At 41.3% G+C, this 20,623-nt stretch overlaps 1 protein-coding gene across 3 annotated transcripts; it reads left to right on the plus strand.

Moving 5' to 3' along the window:
• Positions 1–1,892: 1,892 nt before the first annotated feature.
• On the plus strand, positions 1,893–19,820 carry drd2l (dopamine receptor D2 like). Of its 3 annotated transcripts, XM_068569532.1 has the most exons (9): positions 1,893–2,130; positions 4,826–5,313; positions 11,116–11,600; positions 12,971–13,080; positions 14,652–14,788; positions 16,449–16,666; positions 17,640–17,723; positions 17,915–18,272; positions 18,763–19,820. In XM_068569532.1, exons 3-9 carry the CDS (start codon positions 11,250–11,252, stop codon positions 18,957–18,959), a joined length of 1,455 nt encoding a protein of 484 aa, XP_068425633.1. In that variant the 5' UTR covers positions 1,893–2,130; positions 4,826–5,313; positions 11,116–11,249; the 3' UTR covers positions 18,960–19,820. The 3 variants fall into 3 exon arrangements, with proteins under 3 accessions (XP_068425633.1, XP_068425634.1, XP_068425635.1); XM_068569533.1 differs by lacking the exon at positions 4,826–5,313; XM_068569534.1 differs by lacking the exon at positions 4,826–5,313 and having other exon boundaries at positions 11,223–11,600.
• Positions 19,821–20,623: the final 803 nt, after the last annotated feature.

Below are 20,623 nucleotides of genomic sequence, written 5' to 3' on the forward strand. Positions count from 1 at the left end.
TGAAGATCATTTACATTTGTATGTCAGTTTTCTTCTTATTTATTCACATTTTCAATTTGGCTCAGGTTCTCTGATAGTAAATATCGCCAACTTGAAGGACTGTGCCGCTGTCTAAGATTTCCTTTCAGGATTTATTGTTTATTATGACAGCTGTGACAGTTTTCCTTTGCGACTTCTTTAAATCAGTTTTGCCATATGGACTCATTTGCTCATGTTCAGCTGCAAATAGCATAACATCTCTGGAGCTTTATCTTTTTTTTCTTGTATTAAAAGAGGTAATACATCAAAGTACATAAAAATATGACAACAAAATTGAATCAGAGCATTGACATCAGGCTGGAATTTTCCATTCTGAAGATGTTCTGCTTATTGCTTCATATTAAAGTTGACATTATGGTACAGTTATGGCGCAATCTCAAAGGTATTCATTTGACTGGATATCTGTCACTATCGCCGAAGGGGAAACAATATTGTTCCTATTCCTTTTTTTTTTCTTCTTCTTTTTTTTACATTTTAGGAAGTACATTTATTCTGGCAGATAATTATGTAGTTAAATGAAAAGTATTACTATTCTCAACTCCAAATACAAGACTCCAGCAACCAGCTAGCGTAGCTTAGAGCAAAGAAAATATAGGGGAAACAGCAAGCGTGACTCTGTGCAAATGTCATCCACCCACCTGCTAACGATTTAAGGATATAGGGGTTGGAAAACTTTTTTGTTGTATTTGTTAAAACTATTACATCCTGCAATCAATAAATCAAATGCTCCAATGAAAACAAAAACAAAAATCAATGAAGGGATATGCTGTCAGTGATTTAGAAACTTTAAAGCTGGTGCTGCTCGCTCATTGGAAACGAGTTGGCAACACTGAGCTGGCAGCAGGTTTCCCCCTCTTAAGTTTCCTTCAGAAATACATAATTCAGAATGGAGTCGTGTGATAACCATGTCAGTTTGTTTGTGATGCTAATTACCAGGAACCTAAAACGGGTCACTTGCTCCACTTCAGCGCCATTGATGTAGACTGTTTCTGGTCACTATGCTAAACAAAGCCAGCCAGTTGTTGTTTTTGCCTTATAATTGGCATTCAATTATAATAATTTCATTAATCTTCTTATCCAACCCTGCACCAGATAGCTAATTTGTATATTTCTTTAAATGAAAGCTTTTTTTCTTCTTCTCAGTGTTAGCTATCCTCTTGTAGTTACTGAATTAAATCTGTTATTGTGACATATCGCATGGTAATCAGCTGTAACTATAAAAGCAAAGCAGCAGTTGTTCGCTAAGCACACATGAACTACATGCACTGAAAACGGCCCGGCTCCATCAACAAAGCAACGAGAGGCTCCCCAACACAGTGAGAGACCTTCTTCATACATCTTGTGTTTGCTGCCATGTTCACGGTCTTCATGTTAAACGCAACTCCTTTAACTAAGTTTTACATTATTTAAATAACCCTGAGAAGGTATAATTTACTTACTATATAGTAATAATAGGGTTATTTATAATTTCACATTATTCCCTCTATTCAGATGAAAATGTCCCTCTTTGAAAAAAAGAAAAAAAATCTCATCTGACTCTTAAATGCATGAACGAGAAATCAGATGTGTTTTGGTCTCCAGCTCAGCCAGCAGCATAACAGTTTTTCTCCCGCGCGAGCAGCTGTGCACTGATGATTTTCTTTCTTCGAGTGGGCTATAAACAGCCGAAACTCTGCGTGAAACCTTCCTCGTCCTTCTCACCCCCAACCATTTCCATCCTCCTCCTCCTCCTCCCCATTCCTCCGCGGCTCGAGACTCCCACCGCGCTGACTCTCCCCTCCTCCCCTCCGCCCTCCCCGGCTCCACCGCTGACCGGCCGCCGGCAGCACAGAGGAGGGCAACTCCACGACTGAAGAGCGGGGACTTTACGAGCGCGTGTGGGTTCATGTGTGTGCCTGTGTGTGCGAGCGCGCGCGCGCGCGCACTGACTGGCTGAGTTCAAGGCGGGAGGTTCGGCCGTAAATTGTTGCATAGGATGCTGCAACCTGACAGACAACCTGACAGACAACCTGACGGACAACCTGACAGACAACCTGTCGCCCTGTTGTTCCTGAGACCGAGGACCTGGACGTGAGCCGCACTACAGGAGAGGTAAGTGATTTTTTTTAAAGAGGTCGACAAACAAATAGTTGGATTGCAATGCGGGTCCCGATCTGTTCAGGTCAAACTCTGAGCTTGTTTATGTGGAGAATGTGTCAGTGTGACTTTTAAACGTTTTCATGAGGGGATTTGTTTGCCTTTTTTTTGTGGTATTGTGGCGGGACAAGTTTCTGCAGGAGCAAAAATAGGAGCGACATTGATTCTGTGTGTGTGTGTGTGTGTGTGTGTGTGTGTGTGTGTGTGTGTGTGTGTGTGTGTTGATATATATATATATATATATATATATATATATATATATATATATATATATATATATATATATATATATATATATACACACACACATTTATCTTTATACATATATATGTGTATATATATGTGTATATATATATATATATATATATATATATATATATATATATATATATATATATATATATATATATATATATATATATATAAAAGAACAGGGGATCTGTTTCAACATAGGAAAAACATACATGGCACAAATCCAAAAGGGACGATTTACAATTTAATGACGACATCACTGACACATTGTAAAGACCATGAAGAATATTCAGGACATTACAGATGTCACATTAGATTCAAGGCTTAAACTAGCTGATTACCAAAACATACAGTCAATACATACCCATACAATGAAAACATAAGTCAACCTATATTTCATCATAAAAATGTTAAAACAGTAGTTTGGACCTTCGACCACAAAAGCACATTTAAAACTGATCCATGACATGATTCAGACAGAGGTGAATATGAGTAGTGCACATTATTTGTCAGCTAGAATCAGTGCACATGATGTGCACAGGTGACTCCAAATGGTCATTAGACCCATGACACTAAACTTCTAGATAATTCCTTCAATGTTGGAAATTTAATCTTTACCTGATTATGTTCCTGTAGAGATGCTGCACATGTCTATAGTTCTGCTCCCCAATACAACAAAACTGTGTTTATTGTGAGGATAGTGGACATTGTGTACTCCGGAGACTTGGGCTGGGCAATCTATAGATATTATTTGCAATATCAATAATGAGGTGTTTGGTCATAAAATATGTTGGATATTTGACTTTTTCCATAGGACCGTACATAGCTAGATTATATAAACATCATCGCCTCCATATAAATAGCATACTAAAAGTGCAGTTTTGTGATGATTTAATTTGTGATGCCCTCTGGTGGTCAAAAGGCTGCACAGTGTCCGTGTGTTTGCTTTGGAGGCACTCGCTCAAGATAATGAAGCTCAGTTAAAAGAAACCTAATGTTAGATTCCCCCTGACTAGAACGAAATGTGAGATTTGAAAGAGAAGAATGAACTTCTGCGGCAGCGAGACATGTGGCTCAGTGTGTAAACGGCCACAGCTAATTAAATCGGCATCTTCTCAAACGTTTCCACCATCTGTGTCTTGTGACAAATCCTTGCTGCAAGTACCTCCAACAGCGAATCAGGAGAGTTACACTGGCTTTACATTGAAGCACTTGTTCCCCTCAACAGTCTATGTGTGTGTGTGTGTGTGTGTGTGTGTGTGTGTGTGTGTGTGTGTGTGTGTGTGTGTGTGTGTGTGTGTGTGTGTGTTAGTTTAATTTGCGTTGGGGATTCATATCCAGTCTGTGCGCATCAGGCACACATCTCTTGGAATTGGCTTCCAAAAGCCGCGGTCTCTCATGTTAAATAAAAGATGGAGACGAGGCAGGAATTGCTTCTTGAATAAAAGATGTTGGTGGTTGGTTCGGAGCGTCGCCTCCGGGTGGAGGTCTCCTCGTGTGACTTGGTGTGTTGAAAGGATTCCCTCTTTATTCTGTTAATCAACCGATCAGGCTTTTTTTTTTCCTTCTTTTTAAAAGCGCAAACATGTCAGGGAGTGCGTCCTCGCTCCTGCTCTGCCTTCCTCTGTGTCCAATCTCAACTCTTTGATAATTTCTCTGGCAGATTACTGTTTGCAAGACAGATGGAGATAATGTATTATTGATTTTTGGCGGTCTCGATATCCTGCCGGCACTTAACATGTACACGTGAAGCACAAAGATCCACCTCCCTTCACTTAATCTAACTGTCTTCGACGTAGGGTGTTTAATGATGTGAAGGTGAGCCTTCCTCTCCGTCTCCCCTTCTCACACTCACAGAAGTCAACAAGTATGACCTGTCACAAATCACAGCACAAGTTGTTTCATCCTGTATGATTGGCTGTATGTAACCATATGTACGCTCTAGTTTTTGCAGCACGGGGAAGGGCACACGTCTAATTAAGATGTGTGTTCTGCTGGTGATCCAGATCTGTCTTGAGAAAATAATTGATCCTGGAGGAGACATCCCTGTCTTTCACTCCTTAATTGATTGCTCTAAAAAAAAAAAAGGTTGGGGTGCGAAAACACACTTGTGTGAAATTCTCCTTGGTTGTTGAACTGAATATCTTGAACTGTCACTGGCGGCTTGTTGAGCATGATGAAGAGTAGAATTGGGGGTTTAAGAAGTGAGAGACGAGAGTGAATTCTGGCCCCAAATTCAGCGGAGAGCTGATTATGCTGCGGCTCAATAGCCGCAGCATAATCAGTGTCCTGCGACTCATTCCTGCCTCAGAGTGAAAGAGATGAAAGATTTATGGCAGGAGAGCTCGTAGCCTTAGTTTGAGATTTGAAGGAGTCCTGAGTTGTTCTTTTTTTTCAGTGTTGTTGGGGCCAGGCAAGGCCAAGGATGTAATAGACCTGTCAAATGTCCCGAGGGAGGAGCTGCAGAGGAGGAGAAGGAGATAAGAGGAAAAGCTGAAGAGACGAAGGCCGCTGGACGTTATTGAAGGGGAGATTGAGGACAGAAAGGGCATCAGACAACACAGGATTGATGGAAGAATAAAACGGATAACTGTGATGTTATAACACAAAAAGAGTTCCCGAGAACATAGGAGACTATTAAGTTTTTAATATGAAAGTAAAGCCACTCCTCCACACACATGAATCCAACTTAACTATTTGTGATGTCTTCTGTTCAGTTTGGGTCAGCGTGCTCAGCAGTTCCTTTCAATTTAGACTTGTTCTTGTTTGCAGACTTTTTGTTTTGTCCAGGAGGGAGACTTGTTTCATTATGCATTTTTATCCCAGAATAAAAAGAGATGGACCAGAAGCTGCGAGGCAGTCGTGGAGGCAAAAGAAGTGAAGAAGGTAAATCGACCGTTGGATTGGCTCTCTGTTTGAAGTCAAAGGTCAAAGTAATGATCTGTTTGACTTAACAAGTGGTTGAATTATGTCCCCCACATAACATGAGCAATACCAATACAGACTGAGAGATGCATCTCTGGAAGAGTATTCGTTTAACATCTGTTTTTCATGTTTGTTTCCTCACACGTTTATGTTTCCTCACACGTTTATGTTTCCTCACACGTTTATGTTCCCTTACACGTTTATGTTTCCTCACACGTTTATGTTTCCTCACACGTTTATGTTTCTTCACACGTTTGTTTCTTCACACGTTTATGTTTCCTCACACGTTTATGTTTCTTCACACGTTTATGTTTCTTCACACGTTTATGTTTCCTCACACGTTTATGTTTCCTCACACGTTTATGTTTCCTCACACGTTTATGTTTCTTCACACGTTTATGTTTCCTCACACGTTTATGTTTCCTCACACGTTTATGTTTCTTCACACGTTTATGTTTCCTCACACGTTTATGTTTCTTCACACGTTTATGTTTCCTCACACGTTTATGTTTCTTCACACGTTTATGTTTCCTCACACGTTTATGTAGTCAGAGGCGTGAAGATACAAAATGCACGCAACCTCTTTTTTTCCACTACATTTTGTCTCCCCCTCAGTGATTTCCTGATTGATGTTATGTTGTCTGTTGCTCAGACTCCAATTAGACTTTGCTTTTCTCATAATTAATGTGAATCTGCACAAAGTGAGTTAAGGCTCTAATGAGCAACGTTGCCAAAAGGACTCTCATCCGAGGAGCTGCTTTAATCACGCCGCAACATCTTGTCGCTCGCAAAACATCTGGTTTTGCTGCCGGTTGCTCGGACCAAACCGTGTCAGGATACTCTGGTGAATGAGCTCAGAAATGAAGATGGATTATTGTGGACGGGGCTCCCGCAGCACAAATTGGTTATTTCATGTTTAGCTGTTTCTCAACTGCTGTGTGAAAATTTACTTGAAATAAGTTCGGTAAAGGTGCGGAAACTTGTATTTCAATTACTGTGAGTAGAAGAAGGAAACATTACGCTGCATTGGTAACGAAAACGAAATTGGAAGAGTTTCCAGCTCCTACGGACCTCACTGGGAGGGCTTTGCCTATTTTTTACATTTACATTTGACTCATTCCACAAAGATGCGCACTGCTTGAAAGCATCGCTCATTCACATTTCTTCCCCCAAAAATATTTTTGCTTAATCATGCATGAACAAGCACAAGTGATATTCATGGGAAATTAAAAGAAAGGCAATCAGATAAAAACTTTCCAGCACAGGGAGAAAAGTGTTTCAAAGTAGGACATTTAAAAGTTACACTTGTGTCAATTACAAAATTATACAGGTTACCCATCAGACCCCGAAAACATTTCTAGATGTTGCCGAGTTTGCAGTGAGTCAGTAATGCCAACACAGGCGAGCGGCTGCTTTAGAGCCATTCTGAGGCCGAGCGTGTCCGCACAGGGATGTGATCTCGTAAGATATGACCTTAAGAATTACATCTTAGGAAAGGAATTTATTTGGAGCCCGAACTTCAGGGACAGTTTAATACGTGGTATACTTCGGTGGCCATGTGTGAAATTAAATTGACATCTCAGGGCAGGGATCGTTGCACACTGTTTTGAAAAGAAACCAATACATTAATGTTAATGATGGCCTTCCCTTTACAATCTATACAAATGGTGTCGCTGCGGTTGCGTAGCAGCACATGCAGCAGCAGCACTTGCAGCTGGTCCGAGCTGTTGAGATATTTGAAGTTGAAGTGAAGCGTCAGTGATCAAAATGGCCTTTTAAGAAGTGGAGAAAGCAGTTTTGTTGCTCGGATGTGCTTTTATTGAATCCAATCTCTTTTATAGAATTAAGATGCTGTAGAACGGACCAGCATGTCTTTCGTCTTAAAAAAAAAAATAGTCCTTTGAGAGTGCTTTTTTAAAAATGGACCATATAACAGACACATGAGCATTTTCTCATCTGTGATTTTCTCATCATATGGTGAAGGTTTGATGTCCTTAAGGATATGGCTGTTTATTGTCATCGTAAAAAGATACAACAAAATGTAGTTGGTGACTCAGTCGGTTCAGCAGCAACAAGGTAAAAAGAAACGTAAGGAAGCAAAAGATCTGCTCCAGATGTTCAGCAAAATGCAGATGAATGTGGTGTCAAACTCTGCACAATCATCCTTCTGCACAGTGAAGGCCAAACATCACAGTAAAGTAACATAAACTAAACACTTTATGAGTGGTGGAGAACTTTGATTATTGAAGCTTGTGTATAAAATAAATACAAATACAAATACAAAGCACTTTAGAAAATTCAAATGTGAACTTTTTTCCAGTTTACAGATGATGATCTGATATTAAGTAATTCTATTTTATTGGACAATATCACTAACGTTGAGCATTGACATTCCCGACAATATGTTGTTATTTTGTCCTTCAGCTACAGATTTGATAAACAATAGCTGCTTTCTCCTATTTGATAAAAGATGAAAACCCAAGGACGTTTTTAGTGGAATTCATCGGGATGAATCATTGTGAGACCGTAAAATGATTCAACAGCCGTGAGACCCACTTGAAGGACATTTTTATAACCCTGTGTTTTTTTTACATTTTTATGTCATTATTGTTGCAGTTTCAGTCTGCCAGCGTATCAAAGTATGATCTGAATTATAACCATGACGAACATTTGAAATAGATTTTGGTCCCAAAAGACGAATAAACTAATCAACACTTCCACTCACTCAATGTCCCCACAGTGTTGCTTGACAGGACAGAATATTGTTGGAACCATTTATTCCCACCAAATACCCTTAGTGTTGCTGCCACGAAGAGCGTATGATACACTCGATAATTATTGAACCGCAACGGTGCGGCTGAGCTCTGAATATTGTGGGAAGCACTTTTTTTGTGACTCTGCAGTCTCGTGGTTTGTAGAATAGGTTTAAGTGTAATGTGTCAGTCCATATTATGTTTAGCTTCCCTAATCAAATTACAATAGTGTTCACCTCAGACCTTCTTTTTCTGTACAGTTTGAAGATTGAAGTTTTCTAAAGCAGCACCCAGATGCTCATTGCAGCTTGTTTGAAGGCATTATTGCCACTGTTCCGATTTCATTCTGTCTTTCTTTGACATTTTTCCACACATTGATGAAGAAAACTGAGACGAAATTAGCAGAGTTTAGCTCAACTTTATGAACAGTGCTGGAAGATCAAATTGTATCTATTTATAATATGCTGCTCATAAATGCAAGTGATTCAGTTCAAGTCTCCAATAAACTCAACTATAGATTCATCCAGTAACTTTGACTACAAAACACAAAAACAATGCTCATCCCAAATGTCTTGTGTGTTTTGATCAACAGTACAAGACCCAAAGATATATGTTAACTATCGTATAACAAAGGCTGTGAGAAATATGACAAAAACATCGAATCTATGAGTTGATCAATTGACAAATAATGTCAACTCTTATTTAGAATTCTTGGAACGAATTTTGTTTGACTTTGTAGCACTTAAGCTCTTTACTCATGAATGTACGCGTGAGATGATTGGGAGCATTTAAATTGCATTTCAACGGTTCTCAACATGTTGAAGGTGAGTTGGTAGCTCATAGAGCTAACGTAGCTAACGGCGTCCTCAACTATGTATCTTGTGATTGTCTGTAGATTCATGCAAATATAGATTAAGGTTCTTTCACAATTTTCCGTCACCAAAAATAATACATTCACTGGTTTACGCAGCCTTGGCGGAGCTTTGCCCACATATAGTTGCTTTTGTTTTTGTTGGATTTCTTAAGCAACTTGTATTAGCCGTTAGCCGCCCAACGATATACTGAAGGACCCTTCGGCGGGCCTTCACAGAAACAAACTCCTCCGGGTGAAGAACTCGCTCATGCACGATGCTGCCTACGGTAGCGATCGGGCTGACCTCTACCCCAACAATAATGTCAGTAAACTCTTCCACTGAATCAAATCAATAGCTAAACCTGTGAAATCAATACATGTGCCACAAGGGATAATGGCAGACGCTGTGGCCAACACCTGGGGAGGGATTATTGATTTGTTTGGCTCAATGTATCTTGGACATTTAGATCAGCAAAGCCCGATCGCAGGTCAGGGTTTAGAGGAAGACCGGTGATGTGAGATGTGTGGTGGTGAGCAGATGACGGGATTGGTGGCAACATTCTCACTGAATTAATTTATGACATTGGGGCCGACAGGAAAGTATGCAGGAGAGATATTGCAAGTAGTCTGTTTCAGCTTCCTGTTGCTGATAAAGATTTTGTGCAGCTTTTTTTTGCTCGCTATTATGCTGCCTGGTTGTTTGTCAGAGAAAAGGGATAGAGAGGGATGAAGGAGAGATAAAGGAGGGATAAGGGAGGGGAAGAAAACCTTCAGCAGGAGGTTACTAATGATGAGTATTAAGCAGGAGTTTGCAGTTTTCTGCAGATAATCTCTTCTAAATTATGGATTCTTGAATTTAGCTCTTTATCTGTGTTCATCCGCTGTGTCTTACTTTACTGGGAAAATCTTTGCTATTAGATAAATGCTGCATCACAAAGCGACCCCACACACTTTGCTTTACTTTACTTCTAACTACGACCAGTTTCAATCAATTTCAAAGTTTGGGAAGGGATCAGGTTGAGCGACAGATGCCGCAGGCACAGAGACAACCTCAATCTCTGGTTTTAGATTTAGAGTTTCAAACTTACAAAATCTGCAGTTCTCTAAATGTGATCTTCCAACTTCTCCATAATTATTATCCACATAAATCTGTTTCTGAACACATCTTCAATGGCCAGGGAGAGCCAGTATGTAGGATTTATTGAGATAAATTAAATATAGTATTCAAACTGTATAATCAATCACCCGAAACTAAGAATTGTTGTGTTTTTATTATCTTAGAACACGACACGCTTGGATAGGTGAGCGGAGGGGTGTGCAACTCAGTCTTATGGACATCATACACTTCCCCCTCTGCAGACTTCAAGTGAAATGTTTGCAGTTTGAGCCGAACCTGGAACCACACATTGTCTGTATCGAACGCCTGTGGGAGGATGAAGCAAGTGGGAAGTGGATCCATAGCTGCTGGTTTTACAAGCCAAGTGAAACCTTCCACTTGGAATCGCACAAGTTTCTGGAAAAGGAGGTCTTCAATAGCGACTACTGTGGCAAAACTGTAGCAAAGTTTCCTATCAGTAAAGTTCTGGGCAAATGTTTGGTCCTGTTTGTGAAGGATTATGTCAAAATACAACCCGAGGGCTACAAAGCAGAGGATGTGTACATCAGTGAATCCTGCTACACCGGCAGGAACAAGTCTCCTGTTGTCTCATAACAACATGTTGTGTGTGGGGAGAGGTGAGGGCGGGGGGTCTGATAACTCAGACAACGGATGGAAAGTCTTGCTCAAAACTTTCTTTCTAAACCAACCTGTTACGTCTGTTGACTGTTTGTTCTTCAGAACTTATCATAAAGTTAACTCGGACCACTGAGTTTATTTGCACCAAAGCAGTGACAGTAGTTTCCCGTCCATGAAGTTGAGTTACTTCCTTTCAATCAACCTTTCAGAGCCGCAGGAGCCCAGAAAAGACCACATTGAGATCTAAAAGGTCTTTTATCTCTGTTTCAGTCAGTGGTTGACCTTGACTGTGTAAATGCATGTGAGGTGCGGTGATTGAATGCACAACCTGGGTGTGGTGTCCTGCTAAGTTGTATGTCTGAGCTGAGACCAAAGACCCATTTTCAACAACAACCTTTTCTTTTCTTTTCCTCTGCTGTCAGATTCAGAAGCGAGTCTTTGTGGGATCCACTGCAAAACACTGAATCGAGCGCACAGCGGGCCATGAACGGTCCCAGGGTCATTCTTTTTCCTCCTCCTGTGTTTCCAGCCTGACAATGTCCACTGGAGTGAGATCATGAATTTGCTCAACGAGTCAGACGAGAGCTTCCCTCCCTCCTTCCCGCTCTCCTACGTTGAGCACAATTTCTCCCACTTCATCGACCGTGACCCTTCACCCTTCCCCACCTTTTCGCTGACCTCCTCCAACTGCACCAGCTCTCCAGCAGCCTCGTCTCCTCCGTACAACTTCTATGCGGTGCTGCTGGTGCTCCTTATCTTCTGCGTGGTGTTCGGTAACGTGCTGGTGTGCATGGCGGTGTCGCGTGAGCGCGCTCTGCAGACCACCACCAACTACCTCATCGTCTCGCTGGCAGTGTCCGACCTGCTGCTGGCCACGCTGGTCATGCCCTGGGGCGTCTACTTGGAGGTGTGTGTGTGCTTGTATTGATTTGTAAACACCCTCAGCTTGATGCAGTGGGAACTAAATGTTGTTTCAAATGTTGTGGATTGTGTGCTCGTTTCTCTAAAAATAATTATTCCATTTCAACACATGCAAAACACATGCGCAGCACAGTGCAGCAGTTACAGAACAGATATTAATTGCATATGGCAATTTAATGTTATTTGATATTTTAACAATATTTACGTAACCGACCAGGGCTACAGCAATTCATTATTTTCATTTTTTGTTTAAAGTTCTCCACTACTCATAAAGTGTTTGGCTTATTGTTACTTCACTTGGATGTTTGGCCTCCACTGTGCAGAAGGATGATGGTGCAGAGTTTGACACCACACCTTCAGGGCAATGTCATTAAACGTGTTTGTTTTGTCATACCAGTCAAAAACCAAAGATGTTCAGTTTATCACAGTAGACAAAGAAAAGCAGCAAATCTAAAAAAATAAATAATTAAACAAAGAAAGGAAGATGTCACAGTCACGCTGAGGTGTGAGAAAAACAAGCGAACCTGAAGATGTCTGATATTTGACTCTACATCTGAAGACATCTGTTTACAGGCAGACAGCGCATTCACATGCAGGTTGAACTCGATAACAAACCGCCTGTCACATTTTCATACGCTAACTGTAGGCTTTTTGCCAGCATGGTAATGAATCTTCCCTGTACCTGCAACATGTATGTCACGTCCTGCATGATTCCAATTCGGTTGCGATTTCTACATAATCGACACTGCTGCAATTTCTCAGTGCCTCAGGGGACATGTTCAGATTGCAAATATTTTCCCAGACCAAAAACCAAAGAAAAATAGTTTACAAGCAAGTCATCTGCTTTTAGAAGATGCAATCAGCAAATCTTTCGCACAAAAAAATTGTCAAAAAGTGAACCAATATAAAAAATGTTGCAGGTTAATTTCCTGTTGATTACCTTATTAAGTATGAAGTAGTAGTTGTAATTACAACTACAAATTGTTTTAGTTCCAGGCTGCCAATGCCAAGGATCACTGAAACAGTTTCAGCTCACATACTTCACTAAATTAAAAAATAACCAGTCTTCAGATGATCACAAACAATGCCTCACTGGCTATGAATATTTCAGGTCAAAGTGTAAAACTCAAAGATTATCGTCATTGCATGTTATGTTACCCTTTTATAGTGCTATTGAAGTTTAAATTAAACAAATAGTTGAGAGTTTAATTGGGAAAGTTCAGAAACAAATCATCCTCACTGACGGTAAAGACAGATTTATGAAATGTGAAGTACCTTTAAGTAACCCAGCTCGGTTAATATTGACGCTGCTCCACCAGTTTTGCTTCGCATTAACGTCGCTTTGTTTTGTTGAAGGTGGTGGGGGAGTGGCGCTTCAGTCTCATCCACTGTGACATCCTGCTCACCTTGGATGTCATGATGTGCACCGCCAGCATCCTCAACCTCTGCGCCATCAGCATCGACAGGTGCGAGAAGCCAACTTCACCCTTCACTTTGCTTTCTTTACCGGGCGTCTTTCTCTTTTCTTTCACTGTGACTTTTATCTCGAACAAAGAGCGAACTAACAAAGATGACAGTGATCAATATGTAATTTATTTTACTTTGTATCCTCCCCTAACCTTGATAGGGATTGGTGCATAGTTGGGCGCAAACAAAGAGAATGCACACGTATGTGCAGTAAAAGACCAAAAAAAAAGCACTTTTATCAAAACTTGAAAGACACAATCCATCATCCAACTGTCACAGAGCAGCAGGACAGAAACCCCACGCCTGTTTGTCTTTCAGCAGGAAATGACAGGCATCCACTGGGTCTTGTCCTCTGCTGTCATTATAGGGTGTATTTTGTGTGTATTAAGTAGACTGTGTTTGGTGATTTAGCGTTGCACCTGATGCCCTCTTCCTGGGTCCAGTTGAAGGTGACCAGACGCCCAGTGGGCAGGCCGTCAGCTGCTGCATGCTAATTTCTCTGGCATATTGAGGCTGAACCAGTTTAGACGCATGTGATTTGGTGCAATAACTAAGGATAGAGTCTAAAGCCCTTTTTAGTCTCGCACCCTGTTGCGGTTGATGGATAGTAATTGGATGACTTAGCAGAAACCCAAATAAGGTCATAATATGAAGCGCTCTCATAAGGCTATGGCAGAAATGTGAATGGACTGTGCATTTAACAAACAATCACTGATCATCATTGTAATTCGTGTCCCTTTGGTTTTGATCTAAATGAATATTTAAGTTTTATTTCTTCTCGAAATGCACAAGAGTGAGTTTAATCCAGTGTCTCTATTCATGGCACTTTAGTTCCACATGATGATATGATGAAGCTAGTTGGAGTCGGTTAAGCTTGATCATATTTAAAAATATTGTGTAGCAGTAGTTGCCTTTCCAGCGTTCTCATTGTGACCCTGTCAGTGTGTTAAAGTTGGGTATTTAGCCCAAAGCACAGGCTGTATAGTCCAGCCTCACAGAGCCGGCAGCATGTAATATTGTTCTAAAATATGTCACTTTATACACCTGCAAAATAGAGTCTAGCACGATGTCTGCATCACAGCTACAGGACTCAGTTGATATATTTCTGAGCTCTAAAAAATAAAAAGGCTTTACGTCCAATATCCTAAGACTGCATGTTGCAGATGTTGACTCCTGTATAGTCCTGACTCTGTTTTCAGTCGAGATTACAACAGTTTGCTTAAGAAGCAGACCGTTTTTGACATGCTGACCGACAGGTGTGTGTCTGTGTGTGGTTGTGAGTGGTTGTGTGTGTCTGTGTGTGGTTGTGTGTGTCTGTGTGTGCGTTTCAAACAGGCAGTGGTTGCTTTTGTCTGTTTGAGGGGAAACCCTTGTTTTGTCTGTCTGGGTTCTGTATCAAGTTTACTTTAAAATATGTGTGAGCATGTCGATGGGCTAATGGAGTCTGAAGATGCATTAATACTGCATGTGTAATGACTGTGTTTGTGTGTGTGTGTGTGTGTGTGTGTGTGTGTGTGTGTGTGTGTGTGTGTGTGTGTGTGTGTGCGTGTGTGTGTGTGTGCTATTGCAGATACACAGCGGTGGCCATGCCGATGCTCTACAACACCAGATACAGCTCCAGGAGGAGGGTTGCGGTGATGATTGCTGTGGTGTGGTTTCTCTCTTTTGCAATCTCCTGCCCCTTACTGTTTGGACTCAACAACACCGGTAAGAGCTACATCTGACAGCCCGCCCCCATTAGCTGCCAAGCAGCCACGCATCACCAAACTAAAGATTTAATATTTTTGTGAAGGAATCTTGTGATCTTCCGTTTCACTTCAATGAAAGACTTGTTGCAGGCTCAGCATTGTTGGTCAAAGCCTCGGAGGCAGGATGTTTTTGTCCTGGTTGTTGCTTGAATTTTGGCATTTATTGTGTTTTCCACCAATGCAAGTTAAGGTTTAAGTCTCTTCTTTTAATTAATGCTAATTTGGAAGATTGGGTCCTTTGTAATCCACAGCTGTTCAGGGATGTTTTCTTAAATCATCTGGTCATCGTTCTTCTAGATGTAATTTAATTCCCTGATAGAGCAGCATTCACACTTTCTCATGCAGACAATGCCTCTGCAATATCATGATCCATCTGTCCCTGATTTTGTTTTTCATTCCTCGATAAATTAGTAGACAAATTCCATACGTCTGCTCAGTCAACAGACCTTAAAATGCACAGAGTCAGCCGACTTTATACTTAAACAGCCATTAGCACAGATAAACACCTTTTGGGTGTGTATCACACCGTATCTTCCCATATGTTGTTTTCATCAAGGGGACGACAGGTGACATCTGCCCTGCGAAGAATCGGCAACACACAGCCCTCAATTTGTTTGTTGGCTCACAAAAGCAGCCGGCGTGAAAATGTTCGGCTGCTAACCTCGACCTTAATGTGGTCAGCTACAAGGAGGGACTGTGAATCTGCTCACTTGGAATTAAAAGGCCATTTGAGAATAAGTGAAAAACAAGTTTTTATATGAGAGATGAGAGCCTCAGTTGTGGGTCCAAACACAGCAAGATACCGAATGATTTAAACTGGGAAAAATATTTCACTCTCCTCAGTAAAAGGCGGCCCATAGATTACACCGTGCTGCTCAAAGGGGACTTTGGTATGGATTTCCATTCAGTTAATGTGGCTATGTTTACGCTCATAGAGTAATAACTAAACCCCAGAGTCTTGGCTGAAAGCGCTTCTGCCCTGGAATCAAAGACAAAAATGTCTCAAGGAATAAATAAAAAAGTATCTAAGACCCGTCCAGTCCGGTCTATCATAGGCTCATTGTTTTCCCATAACCATGAAGCATTACAATAACAGACGAAGGCTTTCTCTCGTTTTTTTAGTGGACTTGAAATCTGATGTATCAGTGTAACAATGCACCAGTGATGGCAATGTGCTTTCTGACGCTGTAACAAGAGTGAGCGGATGAAGTATGAAGTTGTTCAATTGTTCTTCCAGTCAATTTGAAGCTACAGCCAGGGGACAGTTAGCTTAGCTCATCAGGGTGTAGACTGTGTTGTTAAATCCCTTCTTGTCTGGGCACTAATTTATTCTCCATGTTTGGACAGAGTCTGACCAGGCGGCTCCCAGTCTTAATGCTAAACTCAGCTAACCATCTTCTGGCTCAATATACAACAGACAGACATGAAAGTGGTATTGACGTCCTCGTTTAACTCTCGGCCAGAGAGAGAATAAGTGTATTCCTCAGAAATTATTTTTTTATTCGACAATAAAAAAAGGATACAAAAGAGACTCAGCAGAACTGAGCAATACAATCATGAAATGGATCTGCAAGTTCTGAGCGATGTTTATTCTTTGACTTTTCCTCTTCCTCCATTAGCCAGCCGGGAAGGCACCACATGCAGCTTTGCCGATCCGGCCTTCGTGGTGTACTCTTCTGTGGCCTCCTTCTACGTCCCCTTCATTGTCACGTTGCTGGTGTATGCGCAGATCTGCGTGGTGCTGCGCAAGCGCGGCAGACGCACCGGCCCGCCGCGCCGACACGGCCTGCAAACACAGAGCGCCGCTGAGGTGGGAGAAGGCCACCGACACAGGAAGGTAGGAAGTCACACATTTAGACCTCGACTGAAAACCAGTGTTTTGATTATTCCTGAGCCGTTGATTTTACAGACTGTTTGTCTGTGTTTTCCCTTTTCTCTTCCAGCAAATTTTGCCATTATTAGATGTTAACCCACTGGCCTGCACCAACATTGATTATACCACCAAACAAGTTGACATAAAGTCCATAACGTCCATGTGCAAAAATATCACTTAAAAAGTTTCCAATTCTGCTTATAATTGAGTGTTTGATTTATCCACTGTCCGCATTTTTAAACTTGACACAGAATATTCTGTATCGGCTTTTTCCAGCTATTCATTGATCTATAAGATGTGTACACTGAAGTATTTACCCTCAAGACTCAGCAAACTTTTATCACCTCGGAATAAGCCTGACGACTTGTGTGTATTTGTAATCCATATCTTGACATATTTGGTGTTTTTGGAAACTGTTGCACCTCCTCTAGAATTTAAATTAAAGTGCTGTGGTTTTGAATAATGTCTGGCTGCGCAAAATTAGTTTGTAATAACTGGGTCAGTATGCAACTCGATATTTCAAAATGTTGCATCAAAAGGATAAAAGCGTTTTTTTTTGGTACTAGCAAACTAACAAACTCTGTTCTTTTAGGTCAGTGAGGACGGGAACAGTAATACACTGAATATCAAGACTTTTCTTTCAACTGTAAATGTGCTACATGTATGATCAACACAACACACTGTATTAGTTGATTTGAGTTTTGTCTCAGCTATTTTCTATAATATAATTAAATATGCATTTTGGTCTGAGTTTGGGTGGTATAAAATAAACACATTTTATTAAAATGTGTTTATCCATAAAAATGTATATATATTTTGATCACTTTTTCCTTATTTTTGCCGTTCAAATATTTCTAACAATGTGAACTTCAAAAATGAAGTACCGTTTGGGCTTTTCCTAAGAATACATTTCATATGCTGCCTCCATCCCTTTCAGAGCAAGTGTACCCAACCAGAGGATGTGAAGTTGTGCACTCTGATCCTGAGACCCGCCAGCGCTGGCCCGCAGCGCAAGAAAGTGGTGAGTCTCTCTGACTTCACTGTCACTTTCCTGTGTTTCTCACACAGCCTGTTGCCTCTGCAGAGATGCTCTGCTAGTTCCTGGTGTCCCTTCTTACATTCAGAAACGTGCCTTCGTTGTCTTGTACACAATCCAGCTTTGTTAACACTTACCTCCCTCACCTCCTTCCTTCCTTCCTCTCTGTGTGTCAGACCCTGGCGAAGGAGACGGTGGTTCACCCCCTCGAAGTGGAGCCGGGTCGGTTCCTGCCGCAGACCGAGCAGAGCCTGGCTCCGCCTCCTGCTCCCCACCTCGCCGCCTCCCACTCGGGACGGGCCAGGATCTCCCTAGCCATCTCAGTTGGACCAGCCCCGATTCATCCCTCCACCGTGACGCGATCGACCCTGATGCCCCGCCCGCCCACCCTTGAGGACGGCATGAGGGGGCGTGAGGGATGGAGGGAACGCAGCGCAGGGAGAGAGAAATGGGGGATCACCAAGGAGAGGGTGAGAGGGAGGCTGTCGCAGCAGAAGGAGCGTAAGGCGACAAAGATGCTCGCTATTGTGCTCGGTGAGTGGGGGGGGTGCAGAATTAAATCATGGATGAGGACCTTATCTTCGTCACTTTCTATTTTTTGAGGCATCACGCAGGCTGGACTCATTACAAGAGCATCTCGTTTTTTATCTGTCTTCAATATTGTTTTTTGTAAAAATGGATTTGGAATTCATATTTGGGAAAAAGTTTGACTACTTATAAATATAGTAAGACACACATTGACAAATCTCACAAATCATCCGTGGCACTTATTTTTATGGCAGCCATTATTCATGGGTTTTCACTCAAATTGCACTCGGTTTCTCGCCGACCTCATCGGTTTTGTGATTAATGTGACACTGCTATCGTGATTGATGAAGCGCTCTCCTTATCTAGTTCTATGGTTTCATCAGTTTCATGGTCCTGTGTGAAATACAAACGCAACAGTTGGTGGGTTTTTTCATTGTAGTGCTACAAAAACATGTGTCACTGATCTTCTAATGTGCTTCCCATCTCTGTTTCCAAGGTGTGTTCATCATCTGCTGGCTGCCTTTCTTCCTGACCCACGTGCTGAAAGCCCACTGCAGTAGCTGCTGTATCTCGCCCTCACTGTACAGCGCTGTCACCTGGCTGGGGTATCTCAACAGTGCCGTCAACCCCGTCATCTACACCACTTTCAACATCGAGTTTCGCAAAGCCTTCATCAAGATCCTGCACTGCTGAGAGCTGGCAAGATGAGAAGTGTCAACTGTCAGTATAAAAAGAAATAGAAAAATCCTCACGTTGGTTTGAGATCAGGGATGAGCAAAAAATAAGTAGTTTGCAGTTTTGATAAGCAGGAAGGGAGGAGGGGGGAGGCAATAAATTGGAAACTGATGCTTTAAGTGGTACAAACTTCATGGGGAATTAAAGACGAGGGAAATGTTACCAGCAGCTCAGAGAAGACTGGAGACAAAGAACATGGCATTGAGAGGGAATGTAAACAGGAAAGGACACGACTAGACCGTGATAAAAAGAGAACGTGTGACAAGTAAACGACAGCTACAAGAACACAAGCAAGGCTTGAGATATTCATGGAGAAGTTGACATGCACTGTGTTGTGTAAATATAAACTGTAAGGGGAATGTGTGAGGACTGACGTCTCCACAGCATCCAGACTGAAAGACTCTCTGAGACGTGACTGTTTTTCCAAGACATGATTTCTGTCGGTTGTTGTATTTACTTGTAATCTTGAACAAGTAGCATCTTGTTATTTCTTCACATGCGCTTTCTTGTGGAACAAGTCGAGGAAAAGAGAAGAAAAAAAATGTTGACCCAAGACTCCAGTACGAACGTTTTTTTGTTTGTTTACCTCTCAAGGCTCAATCATTATCCACACTTTTTGAAAACCAACTGAAGTTGCATCAAGGCAGAATTATGTATTTAGTTATTGATCGCACATTCAAAATCAGCTGACAGCGAAGAAAGCTTTCACTTTGTAAATGTGTTCATTTTTCTGCTTTCTATAAATGTAAAACTTAGTATTGTAAATAGTAATCTCACTGGTTTAGAAGAGAGACTGCAAACACTGTACAAACCATAATAATAAACATTTTCTTTCATCGCTTAATTTGTTAATTTGTTCTTCGATCTTTACTAGTGCCAAAAAAATATTTTTTCTACAGATGCTCAGTATACATTGTATTTCAAATAACATAAAATAAGTAGAAAGGAATAAATAAACATGTCTACATGTCTAAGAGCAATCAGCTTACTGTCCTCACCGGCCGCATGACGTTCTGCCCAGATATGTTCGGTGACAATCCGGAAATCTGAGTCATCACCAATGTTGATGTACTGTTCCATTAGGATTACTTCAAGGATAAATTACACATATTTCATCTTTCCATTTCAAGTAGTATAATTCCCAGCATCTGGAAATCTGTGTATGTGATTCTTTTGTCCAAGGAAGGAGACATAAGCGACCTTGCTGACTGTCAGTCAATGTCCACACTTTCCTGTTTGGCAAAGATATTAGAATATGTGGTGAATAAACAACTCAAAGCAATACGTCTTGTTTTGGGGAAATATGCTTATTCATATTCCTGCCGAGAGTGAAAGGAAAAAATTGTTTCCACTGTCACAATAAATATGAAACTGGGGTCAGGAAACGCTTAGCTTAGCTTAGCATAGCATGAAGACTTGACGCAAGGGGAACCTGCTACCTGGTGTCTCTGACGGTAACCTTTGCTATTGGAGGAATATAGAGACATTTATACCATATGTAAAAAGTTTCGAGGCAAACCTACAATCACTCAACGATTCAATAATTGATTATCCTCATGAGCCATCAGTCAGGATAGATTCAAGCACTCATGTGTCAGAAGGATTAGCTGTCACAGGAAAAG

Source organism: Clinocottus analis, unplaced genomic scaffold (genome assembly GCF_023055335.1).
Source record: "Clinocottus analis isolate CAN_PGR_092001 unplaced genomic scaffold, fCliAna1.0.p SCAF_9, whole genome shotgun sequence".
Taxonomy (NCBI): Eukaryota; Metazoa; Chordata; class Actinopteri; order Perciformes; family Cottidae; genus Clinocottus; species Clinocottus analis.